At 37.3% G+C, this 13,230-nt stretch overlaps 1 protein-coding gene across 1 annotated transcript in view; it reads right to left on the reverse strand.

Moving 5' to 3' along the window:
• Positions 1–4,134: 4,134 nt before the first annotated feature.
• Positions 4,135–13,230, reverse strand: part of GPR64 (G protein-coupled receptor 64) — a 42,560-nt gene continuing 33,464 nt past the window's right edge. Inside the window, exons 20-28 of the mRNA XM_009997131.1 lie at positions 13,162–13,207; positions 12,953–13,056; positions 12,256–12,380; positions 11,135–11,403; positions 10,229–10,316; positions 9,644–9,918; positions 8,729–8,830; positions 7,821–7,973; positions 4,135–4,322 (exon numbers count right to left, since the gene is read on the reverse strand). Coding sequence (XP_009995433.1) covers positions 4,135–4,322; positions 7,821–7,973; positions 8,729–8,830; positions 9,644–9,918; positions 10,229–10,316; positions 11,135–11,403; positions 12,256–12,380; positions 12,953–13,056; positions 13,162–13,207 — 1,350 coding nt within the window. The remainder of the gene's footprint in view (positions 4,323–7,820; positions 7,974–8,728; positions 8,831–9,643; positions 9,919–10,228; positions 10,317–11,134; positions 11,404–12,255; positions 12,381–12,952; positions 13,057–13,161; positions 13,208–13,230) is intronic.

The following is a 13,230-nucleotide window of genomic DNA, read 5'->3' on the forward strand; positions in this document are numbered from 1 at the left end:
GGGGGATCCGAACATGGAGCAGGATTTGTGGCCAAGATCAGACCCAACAAAGCCACTTCTGCCTTGCTGCTCGGGGCAGGATGGCACCAGTAGGTACAGATCATTTTGGTAATTGGGAAGACAGCCCAGGGGGCAAGAAAGGTCAAAATTTTACCTTAAAAGGTAAAAAGTAACCTGCTAAAATGGAATGTGTAAACAGGGGCGGGAAACTTGAGGGTAATTTGAAGCGTCAGGTAGGATGCAAACCCTGGAGTACCCAGCCAGTGGGGAAACAGGGGAGGGAACTTTGTGTCGGGAATAGGGATCATAAACCGTTATTCACCTTACTGTGGGTGTGCTGCTTGTTTAGGTCACCCGTTCTTGCAGGAGTGTAAACAAACTGTGCTTGGCTGAAGGATCTGTGTGGGCCTGTTCATTGGTGTGACAAACGTTCCTCACAAACAGCCTGGTGACCCCCTGAATTCAGCTTCCTGAAGGCCCAGCAGACCTCCACGCAGCTCCCCCAGCCCCAGCCGGGCTGCGGGAGGCCGGGGGGCGGCCGGGCCGAGCAGCGTGAGCTGCAGCCACAGAAGCCAGGCTAAGTTGTGGAAAATAAAGGCCGTTCCATACATCCGCTTCTTAAGTGCCTATGACAAAATGCAGTAAGCCAAGAGCTTTTGATGGAAGCCTTGTCTTTTTTTTTTTGTCAGCCTTAAAAAATACCGCTTTAAGATCTGATAGAGTGAAAGGCCAAAACCAATGCTAGACTTTAATAGGTGACTACGCAGCCCAGCCTTGGCTTTCCATCTCCATAAAGAAACAAAATTTAGAAGTTTCAAATGGAAATGACCCTGCTGTTCCCATAGGCACTCATGATGTGCCCTTTTGACCCTATTTGCCCTTGCATGACCCCTGCTCTCCCACTGCTGCTCCCGAACAGCAGTGAGCAGAAAGAAAGCCTGTCAGGCAAAGAGAACCAAGACCCAGAGAGTTCACAAAGACTCAATGCAGAAAAAAAAACCCAAAACAATGAACAAAACCAAAACAAAACAGAAAAAAGAAGCCTTGTTACATACAATTGCAAAACCTGAGTGAGTTCCTTCTTGTGCTCCTGGCAACAGGAAGAAAACCAGTGGTAAGTGTGGGTGGTGGGTGAAGCACAGAAGGGATGTTTCAGAGTAGCTGGAGCTGTGGGATTCACTCAGACTTCATAAAGGTGGCTTGTTATTTTCTTCCGTTGTTTTTTTTGTCCTTCATGTGAAGTTACAGCATTAACGGAGTAAATTTTGTGACTTTTTTCCCCTGTGCTTACTTAATTGATTTTGTAACCGACAGCCATGATTGAAAAAGGGTCTTAAAAGATCTGCTCAGACAATGTTATGTTAGGTACTGCACAGCAGGATGGGGACAGGGCACTGCTTGGGGCTTCATTAAGTCCACCAAGCCATAGCTCTGCAGCTGCAGGTCAGTGAAGGCTGCACAGACCCAAACCATGAACCAGCTCACTCTCCCCTAAACTCTGCACAAGCTGCCTGCTTCAGGGCACTACTTTTTACAGAAGATGCTGTTTATCTATGACTAAGCTTAGAACATCCTTACGGACGTCCCTGAGTTAGCTCTGAAGCCACAAGCTGATGCTCAGATTTTTACTGTGCGCTCTGCGAAGCGGTTGCAGCTTTCATCTTGCTCTGAGCTGCCATGGCTGAACTGCTTAGCAGTGCACAAGAGACCAGGCACCACAAGGATACTATCACACCCAATGTGCAAACACTTTTTCAGCTAGTTTAATGACAACAAATAATTCACTGAGCTAAGATAACAAACTGTTATCGGTGCAAAATTTTACTGCAATATGTGTGTGCTTTTAAGTGGCGAAGTCAGAAAAGATGCCCCACCCTCAGTGTGCAAAAATAAAAACAAAGGAAGAGTCCAAGTAGGTCAGTGACAGTGGAATACATGTTTTCGTAGGGAATTTAATTACTGAAGCTATGTGCTTTTGCTCACAGCACTCTCGTGGAAGAGCTTCAGCAGACTTGAGGGCAAGCAATGACTGGACAGACTTACATCAGGGTTTTCTCTGCTAAAAACAGATCTTCTTGAACCATGAAGAGTAAAATATGTGGGAGACATATTTTAATAAATAATAAATGTAAGGGCTAGTTCAGCATTTTCTCTGAGAGAGTACGCTGCACTGCAGCTCCTATCATCTGAGTAACTGTAACACAGCCCAGTATAATGACACATTTATCTAACAGACAAAGTTTTCATATTTTACATGTTGTACTTGCTGTAAATTTATTACTATTTTACAGTTGAAAATATAAATATAAGAACATTAAATAAATTTACAAGAAATGGTGCAAAGGCAGTTAGCCAAATAGTTAAAGCATTCACGTAAATGCATTCCAGCTACTAGCATTCCAGAATGGTATTTTATTAACATGCAGTTAAAACCTTGTGGATAAATACAACAAATATTTTAATTTCTCACTTTAAAAGCATATTCAGAGCGGTCCTGGACATAGGTGACCAAAAGAACCCACACATTGCATACTAAACCCCTAGACGTTTTGAGAACTGAAGAAGTTCAATTCCTGAGCCACAACTAAATCCCAGACAGGAGAAATTTAACTCATGCTCTTTGTTGAGAAGAGTGTTTCCAGGGCTCTCTACCAAGACCTCTAGGAAAGCAAAGCCCTTGCTTCCTACCAGCAGCATGCATCTGCCCCAAAAAAATCCCCCTTAGAGGATCTGGCATTCCACAGTATGGTGCTGGTTTTTACTAGCTCTTGCTCCAGGAGTATCCAACCTTCATCCAAGAAACACAAGGGAAAAAAAAGAAATGGCCACAGCTACACTTGTGTGAGGAAGAGGCACAACCAGGGCTCAGGCTAATCTGTTCAGAAAGAATCTTCCCAATGTTGTGTGGGCTTTCAGCTGTTGTGCATGGACAGCCAAAATCCAGCTTTTCCAGATAAGTATCACAAAGGGACTTAAATTCTTCTCCAAGAATTACAGAGCTAAGGCCTCAGGATTCGGCTTGCCAATCAAGGGCCAAAGTACAAGCAGAAATAGTCATTAGGAATAGCTCAAGAGCTGTCCTTTTAAAAGCTGACAATTTCTTGGCTACTAAATATAGCAGGTAGCATTTATTATCTGTTTGGCTGGGTTTTTGGTTTGTTTGGTTGGTTTGTTTGTTTTCAAAAATAACACCTCTACTTTCCTTTATCATTGCAAATGAGAAATGGCAGTGTGTTTAATCTCTGGAACCAGCATTCAAGATAAAATATTCCCACTGACTTACTCAAGCCACTAACACAACTTAGCTGTATTTAATTACCTACTAACTACTTTATTTATCACTTTCTCATTCATGGCACTCTGCTTTAATGACACCTAGTTTCTATCCTGTCTGTGGTGTACTAAGAGGTCACCAAAGCGTCAAGACCGATAGTGTTTATATTTACAGTTCTGTATCTAATGAACATATTTAAACTCCTGTAAGTGATTTAACTTACTGAACAAATTAAGTTCTTCTATGTTACAGTTAATTATCTCAAAGAAAAATGCAAACTTAGAATAAAAGTTAAAACATAATACCAATTATTCCTATACATAGGAATACCTGAATTTATATTACAAGAAATAAATATAAAAGTATCATTAAGATGCCTAATGGCTGATATTTTTCAGCTTATGTACATCACTAGCAAGTTGCTACTACAACATACAAAAAGTTGAAGACAGCATAGCTAGAATTTTTAAAGATAGCATCGTTCGTATGCACACATTTTCACTTCCTACATTTATACAATACTACTATGCATAATACCCAGATAAACTTAGTTGTAAGGAATTAAATCTAAGCAAAACCTTCTTTTAAATGTAAAAAACCTCAAAAAAACCTCTAATGAAAAATAAAAATGTAGATGTGCCAGCTGTAATTTGAGATCCAAGATACCTTGTCGTAAAAGTAGCTTCCTTTCCCACCCCACCCCCACCCATAATTGTCCTTGTCAATCCATTGCATGGCTGCCTTCAAGTTTCAGTACCATATATTAAATAAAATCAGTTCTTGGTCTGCTCACATTATGTAGAACTGTTAAAGTAAATCTCTACTTCACACTGTGAAACAAAGTGCTGTATAAAAGGAAATCACATTTTCTCAACAAGATTTAGTTTTCCCTTCTTTGGAGTCCTTCTTTGGAGCGAGATATGGTTTTTTTGGCTGCCTGTATCATCCTTTTCTTGTAATACAAGTTTTTTGCCTGAAAAGTCATGGAGACACACATCACCATTGTGTTTAATGAAAGAAACACCATTCTTCTCACTGGACAGATAGCCTGTTGAAACAAAAAAGCGTACCCTCTTTCAAAAAGGTTCAGAGTCAAGTCTCCCATGCTATTTCAGTCACCATAGGGAGTTCATGCACTCTCTTTTTATCCCCGCAACAATTTCAAAAAGTGGGACTTTTCTGTAGATATTTTATATATACATAAATTTTTTTCCTGTGTGTAATCAGTAAGAATTTGAGATGTTGTTAGATCTATACACGATAGGATTCCATATTTTAAGGAGAGAAGATCACCATTTTCAGAATGTAGACATTAACTTGGAATAAGTATCACCAGATAAGTTACAAAGCCCTTATCTTTCTAGTTTTGCTTTATCAAGTTATATTTAAAAGGTTTCTCAGGTTTGCCATGCTGCTGAAATAAGAAAGCATTTAAGAAAACAAGGATTTTTTTATTATTTTTTTTTTCCTTTGCAAGGCACTCAGCAAGTAGCATTTATTTCTGGAGGACAATCAGAACATGTCCAAGTTCCAGTCATGGGTCTAAGCCATATTTAGACTGAGAGTCTTACACATTTAGGTGAATCTACAACAGACACGTATAATATAATTGCTGATTGCAGCCTATTAATTACATGTTCCACAAATGCTCAGTTGACTGGGCAGAATCTCCTACCTCTATGCATCACATTCCAGATAACTTTAATAAGAATTAGGATTTTTTATGGTAAGTATTGGTGCAAATGCTGCTTGTTGGATTTATTTATTTATTTGTTTGTTTATTTATTTGGTGAGCAGTAAAGTGTACAAGATCTGCCAGGATCCTGATACCACATGTATTATTATCAGTAGGAGTAACTTACAAGAAATACCACCATGGGGAAACCAAAACCAGTACTAGTGTTTCTTTTGGGAGGATATAATTCTTTTAAACACTGAGAAATGAGCTCAAGAACACAGATGTAGGGCTGTAATTTATAATTCGTACCAGAAACACAATAAATAAAAACATAAAACATGTAAGTTTGGTATTTGTGTTAATATTCACAACCCTTCATATACAAACATGATAATTGTTTCAGTGAAGCTACTGAAAAGACACAGGAGTGAAGGTAGAAACTGCTTGCAGTTTATGGTTTTACCAGGAAGAAAAACACTGGTGAGAAACCTCTAGTCAGTGAAAGACGACTAGTACAGCAATCAAAATCTGCTCCTCTCTAGTACGCTTGGATTCAATTCATCAAATACCTGCAATATCCTGAAGCAGAATCCAGTTTTGGCTCTGCCCTCCCCTTTTCACTCTCTCACTACCTCAAGCTTCTGAACACCCCCAGAAAGGCTAGGGCCACATTATAGGATGCTCTTGTTGGGGTCACCAGAGGGAGAAGTATTTGGTGACATCCCTTCCCTGCCTTAATTCCTCTTACAGAAAGGATTCTGCTGCTTGAGTGACTGGGCAGGATTGCTCTTCTCTATTCTGCTTTGGCCAGGGCTGCCAAGCACACAGTTTTGGTGTTGGTCTACCCAAACTCTTTCTCTAGAAACTTATGCTTCACTTCAGGCAGACTTCATACCTTTCAGCAGTTGCCCTGCTGATTCAAGGAGATGTCAGCAGATCAGTTGCATCAAAGTCTCATTGGCAAACTTTTCTTTGGAATGAGAGGTGGCATTTTTTAAATAAGCTGTGAACATTTGTTCCTAGTTGATAAAGCTTACTACCACTTTGAAAATGTAATGCATAGAACTTAAATTTGTGGTGACAAAGGTTACAAATTCCGTGCCAAACTACTGAGCAGCTACTGGCCTCATAAAACAGAAGCAACAGCCCAACAGGTTGTGTAAAACCTCTTAAATATAAAGTCTAATATTTAATTATTAAAAGGCCAACAAACACTCAAACAGATGCAAAGGTAAACAGGGTAAGATGAGCAGAAGAGTTTTGTTAATTGATTCAGATCAGATAAAGGATGAAATGACAAAAAATAACCACACTTGCTAACACTGTAATTGTGCATATATCGTTTTTTAAAACCCCTGCCTGACCACAACTATTTTATTTTAGAAGGAGAGTACAAAATAGTTGTGCCCTAACATTAGAGCAGAATCTGAGAAGAAAATAAAGCCATTCTGTGAACAAATTCAGAAAAGTAGTTTCTGTTCCTCAGTGAGGAAGTCTGCAAGTTCAGCCATGTGATACCTAATGGTAGTTTCTTAAACAGGCAAACCTGTAAAAGAAAAACCGAAAACAAGGAAATATTAGTATGCCATGGCCATGAAGAGATGAAGTTATACAGTCTGGTGGGCAAGTAAAGCCACAGGCTGTAAAGACTCTCCAAATTCACCATGGCAAGTAATTCAATCCTGCATCTGGAATAGCATTTTGGTGGAAGCAGTGAGGTCAAAACATTAACTGATTACAGCTCAGTAGTTTTATGACACAGGTCTTACTTATTCTAAACAATCTAACTGATGGCATGACATCTGAGCCTCAACTCTTCATCGATTGGGGAAAAATACCTCAGGCACATGGGAGTAATGTCCTGTACGTTTTGCTCAACTTAGGCTTTATACATTACAGATTTCTAAGTTATTTTTCTCTTTGAAAAACTGATTGTCTTTACTGAGAGCTCAAATCAGCAGCATGATGTGTGTCCAGCAAGAGTGTGAAAAACTACATTATGTCCATTGAGAAAAGATCATTCTTTAATAAGTATTCAGTGAGGATGCATATCTAGTTTTCTTGATAGATAAATAAGCCACACCAATTTGTAAGTGAAACTGATTGGGGTGCTACACACACCTGCATTTCAAGCTCTCACAAACAGAGCAGAGGTTAACAATTAGAGGCCAATACTGTGTCAGAAGAGGAAGGATAGAAAATTTTGCTTCTGAAAGGTAGGCAAAAGCATCCTTAAAAGGCCCACAGGAGAAATAAAGAGCCACAGAGAAATTCAGTTTCAGTACTTACTCTGTAGCCAACAGTAAGGCAGCCCTCTCAGCAGTGCTCTCTTCACTGAGGTTATTTTATAAACTAGTCTCCTTTCTCTTACTTCTCTCACAAGCAGCTTCCATGTGAGCATCCCATTAATGTTCTCCCTCATATGACTCGCTACATGATTGTTTTCATACTTTCAATCCGTGTTATTCTCCTGTATTTCTTTCTTCTTCAGGCAATATTTATTTTAATAAAGTTTAAAATATGAACTGTTTTAAAACATGCTTGAAGTTTATTGTCATATATTCACATGACAACAAAAGTGGTAACAGCAGCTTCTGGTAAGTGATAGCTCTAATAACTAACATTGCCTCCTATTTGAGATATAAATCAAGAGTTCCTACAGAGTAGGAGAAATCAGTATTTTAAAACTTTGTCCATAGTTCCCTAAAAGAGATGTGTGGTATTATTTGTGAGGACATCTTGAAATATTCAGAGCCTATGCTCATGAATATTTTGTCAGCACTTCTCAATAGCATGAAAGAGCATAGCACTTCTATTTTAAGACACGAAAAAAAGAGCTTGAGAAATACTATTTTGCATTATACATACCATTTCCATTCACATGCAGTGAATAATCACTATTCATTAGTAGTGTAGTAGAGATAGTGGAGTTACTGGTTGATTGCAAGGAATGAGAAGAATTGAATACTCCTTGATTTACAGTCTGTTTCCTTAAACGATTAGCAGGAGTTCTACTCCAATCTACAGTACATACATGTTAAATAAATTAGCACAAGTCATACAAGCAATATATAAAAATATAGCTAATAATGCAATTGAATTAAAATTAAAACAAGGCTTTACTCACTCCCCTCACAGTATTCTAGACAGAATTATATTCTCATAATAATTTAATTAATTTTTATGTTTACAATTATTTAAATTGTTCCCTTTTTCTCTTGTCCCTTTTTTAAGACAAGCAGCCAACTGTCATAGTTTTACAACTGCAGACCAGATCAGAAAAGTAACTACAGTATAGTTAATCCTTTAAGTTAAAGCGTATAAAAAGTATATAGCTTTATGAGAAGTCAACTATGGAATAATAAAATAATATAAAATAATATAAAATAATATATTGTTTTTATAGTTCAAACTATGCTTCACCCTGTTTTTGTGGAAGTCAATGGTAAAACCACAGTTGACTCAGAAGCAGGAACAAATCTTACAGTTTCTAACTGATCGAAAGTCTTTTGCAAAGACACACCTTTATGCTGCACTGGAAGAGATCCAATTACTATTAACAGCTTAATGCAACAGTATGTTAGCACCTAAGAAATGCATCAACTACCACCTTTAATGAGTATAATTTTGGAGTTTTATTATAGCTTGCATAACAAATTAGAACTGCAACTGTAGCAATATGTTTTTTTGATATTTTTTTTAAGTATTACAAATACTAGGAAGTTAACACTGAGTATAAGCATTCAGAAGTAAAATAAATAAATAATTCTATTTACCAGAGTTTTCAGCCAGCCTAAATTTCCCACAACAGAGAAATCTTTTCCACTGTTTACGGACATTCTCCTTTGTTGCACAATAGAAGAGAAAAATGAAGAACCCTGCAAAGCAGTAATGTTAGAGAATGTTACAGAATTGACTGTTACTACTTCTAACTAAACAATGCTTTGGTTTTCTTTCATGTTTTTTACTTTTCTAATAAAAAATAATGACACCTTTCTTTGGTGAAAAAATTTACAACTCTGAATACTAAAGAGTACTTTTCTTTTAGACAGATGAGAGGAATCATACACACAAATGCACAAAGTGCATGAAATTTCCTATATGAAAGCTTTTGCAGCCCCTGAAACTGGTTTTGCAGATGTCCAGTAGCATCCTGGCCTCCACAAAACTGCATGCCTTTGTAGCTACTTCCTATATGTTCTTAAGTACTAAAGGCATGTTTAAAGAGTTAGACCACTAACTTTCATATGTTGCAGCCTTATGTGTCTCAATGGCCCTTTGCTGAATGTCAGACCTGCCTCCTAAGCCTTAGGGTTACATAGAGAAATTATACTGTTTTCACATTAATTGCATTATTATGTGAACACTTACAGTAACTGAGTAATTACAATTGAACTGTTGACTAGACAAATACAGTCATTTCCAGTGGTGTCTGGTTTGGTATGATTTTGACAATGGTAATATTAGTAGATATAAATATACTACACATATAATTAGTAGCTGGCTTTCCTGAATGTTATTGTAACATAACTGTAGCATAGCATTAGAGTAAAGCAGTATCATTGCTAATCTAACATGTTAAAGCATATATTAAAAGTACATCTTCATGGCTGAATCAAGAAAATATCATTTCTAAATGTTTTGTTCATTATATTGTGTGCAATGGGCTGTCACATGAAGGATAAACTTACCTTGCAAAGAGTTGAAAATGGTAAAGAGGTAACTAAATACCACACTGACTTGGAGGAAAGCAAATCCCCAAGTAATTCCCAACAAGAATGTGAGTCCGGTAACACTCCTAAGTTCTTGAATACTGTTTTTTCTCTGAGAACCAAGTTGTTTTTTCTTTTTGATACGATAGAGCTGGATCAGCACAACAATGAACATGCCGGTATTGACCAGGAATATCACGCAAAAGTATCCCACAGCAGCAATATAGAAGACAGTTTTGTTTTTAATCCAGCAGCTAGAATGCAAGAACAGTCTTGTCAACCATTATCAGAAACAGAAAGTAGGTAAAATAAACAGGAGATAAAGGTTTAGCTTGTTGCACATGTGAACCATTCTTGCCTTTTTAGTAAAACATGGGGGTTTTGGCTAAAGGGTAAGAGCTTTCATATAGGCATTAACCACAAAACACATGACATATTGTAGAGCTATACCATCTGAAAGCTCTCCCATTGCTTCCTTCCCTTCCCCACTTTTACTTTAAAGAAAAGAAATTCCACAGGACGTCCCTCGCACCCACCCCATAAAAGCACCTCCCTTTAACTCACAATGCAAGTGAAACCTTCCCAGTGGTTAGAAGTCCATAATTTTCTGTTGATACTGCCAACACAGTGGACACAACTACTGCTGGTAACCCTAAGAGATTATGAGCAAACACATAAGTGAAAATCACGAGAAAGACAGTATTAGGAAGACCTTAAATTATTATATTTTTCTGGAATCTACAACCTGCAACTGAAATTTGTGAAAGAATCTAAACACTGGAGCATTCAAACTTTCAGGAGAGTAACTTGCAAAGAAACAGCATCCTTCTCCACAGCTAGCTCCAGACCTTTCTGAATAAGGCAACAAATGCCATCACTCATCAAACTGATTTAAAACATCAAATTCAAGGTACTTGATTTACTTTCTTAAGATCTGTTTCAATAAAATAATTACATTGGTTTTAGTGACTTCAATAATGTTTATTCAAGTACAGAGAGGATAATCAGATAATAATCAGAGGATAATCAATTCATTCTTTACCCAGTTTGATCTGGTTTGTTGCTTTTTGTTAGCAATAGAGCTAGCCCAGAAATGGAATATATATGCTTATTGGTAGCTATTTTTAAAACACAACTGATGCCATCTGTCTGGTAAAGGGAAATGGAAGTTCATGCATTCAAAATCGGTTCTATTGTACTTGCACAAGGAAATTCATTACCAATTTGCACTGCAGCAGTCTCAGTTCTGCAGTTGAGGGAGACTTCCCTATGTCAGAAAGGTGGAATATACAGGATTGGATTTACTGATAATGAATACCTGGTCACTGCAAGGTCATAACATTTAATAGCTGCTTCATTTTCATTTCTGAACTGTGTGACATTCACTGAAATACTTGGTAAGAGGGTGTATATATTTAGCATCCAAAAGGAAAAACAAACAAACAAACCAAACATAAGAGAAATACCTACCCCAACCAACAATGCAAAATTTAAGCATGTATCTCTGTACATAGGTATTAAAGACTTTGACAAGGGCCAGATACATGTGGAAAGCTTCTAGGCCCATCCAGGTGAAGGCAGCCAAGAGGAAATAGTGAAGACATGCTGCAACTGTGATGCACAGAATTCGAGATTGATACAGTGTGATCCACGAGTCAAGAAGGAAAACTAAGTTAAGTAGAAGTAATGCAGTACACAGCTGAATAAGGATTTTGGACGGGATATCTCTCCGGATTTTCCTAAAAAAACCCAACAAATTAGTGAGTTTCTATCAACTGTCCACAGATCCCTGGCTTAATTCCTTTCTTGTAGTCCTTAGTACACCAATACCAAGAAAAACTGATTATATATTTTCATTTATATATAGAATGCTTCATATATTGCATTTATACCTCGAAAGAGTAATTTACAGAACACTTCTACATTAACAGTCTGTATGAATAAAGTTTGTTCTAATATGGTTTCATAAATACAAACAATAACTTGGATTCTTAGAGTTTAGTACTATATCTTTTTTTACTGTATGTTGGACTTCTTGTTACAGTACTTCCAAAAACCAAAATGTGACGGTTGTTTATTGCTAAGCTAGATTAGGCTTTTGACTGGGCATCTAAAGCTTTGATAGAGACACATTAACTCCTTGCTGACACGATACTGAGAGAATAAATGTGTGCTGAATAACTTCAAGAAGGATTTCCAAAACATAGTTTGAAAGATTCAATAGTTAAGGCTCAAATGTAAGAAAGCGTTCTGACAAACAAGAAAGAATACAAATGCATTTTTAAATTCTCTACTTCTGTATTGCTCTAGATACGTTGTAGCTTAAACACATTCCTTCACACTTCTATTATGATAACCCATTATAAAAGATTTAACATTGCTACTTCTTCGTTTCTTGCTGTGTAATTAATTAATTCACTTGTCCACAAGATTAACATTCCTGAGGACTGAATCAACACCCTCCTGGTAAACTGGACAAATCTGTGCATTATTAACAGAAACAGAACCTGTAAATGTTAGAAAGGACTTCGCAGTGAAGACAAGCAATCACAATGGAAGAATAATGAGACCTTAGTTGACCAGGTACTTACTCAAAGGCTAGGTAGGTCACAAGAGTAACAGAAAGAAAAACTGCAGAGAGGCCACAGCCTATATAGGATATAAAAGTCAGTGCCAATTCTTGTGTGGGATCCCAAGGAGTATCTCCATACATATTCTAAAACCGTAAGAGAAGGTAATTTCAGATAACATTCTTATTAAATGGTAAAAGAACAAAAAACCCCACAATGTACCTTTCCCTCTGCAATTAAAACAAAAAAGGAAACAGTCCACTTAATAATGGATCTTATAAAAGATTAATTGAAAAACAGAAAAGCCAATTTAGCCCTGCAAGGAGCAGGGAGTTCAACGCGATTATCCTTATGGGTCCCTTCCAACTTGAGATACTGTGTGATTCTAATTGTGAAAATCTAGTTGATTAAAAACTTGTTTTAAATTTGATTGATCCTAATCTGTATTTCTTACAAGATAAACAGCTGCCCAAATGTAAAAGCTACAGTATAATAAGCATGTACTGGAACTCATGGATCCCCACTCAACAAGCAGCTTAAGTACATGACTAATTGCACGGCTGTATGTACTGACATGGAAGTTAACAGAACCTGAGTAGCATTTCATAGGTGGTACATGTGGCATGTGCTTCCTGAATTCTTCTTTTCTTAAGATAAAACATGCTTAAATGTGTTCTGGAATCAGGGTAAGATTGCATCATTTTTTTTTAATAGTTACCGTCAAAACTGCAAAGCTTGTGAGGTGGTTGCATGAACAGACTGTTTCATTTACTCTACTTTCTTTAACTATGCAACCTTCAGATGACCAGCCTCCATGTCCATCTGTTAAAGAAAACAGTTTTGTTATTCATAAAAGCCTTTATTCATATTAATGTGAGTTGATACAGCTAAAACAACATGCTATCGTGGGTGACATCAAGTACTTACCATTTCTACTGAAGTCCCAAAAAACACATGTAACTGTTGAATTATCCTGTTTAGGAGTAAAAAAAAAAA

The sequence above is a fragment of the Chaetura pelagica genome, unplaced genomic scaffold, assembly GCF_000747805.2.
Source record: "Chaetura pelagica isolate M959 unplaced genomic scaffold, ChaPel_1.0 scaffold80, whole genome shotgun sequence".
NCBI classification, from domain to species: domain Eukaryota; kingdom Metazoa; phylum Chordata; class Aves; order Apodiformes; family Apodidae; genus Chaetura; species Chaetura pelagica.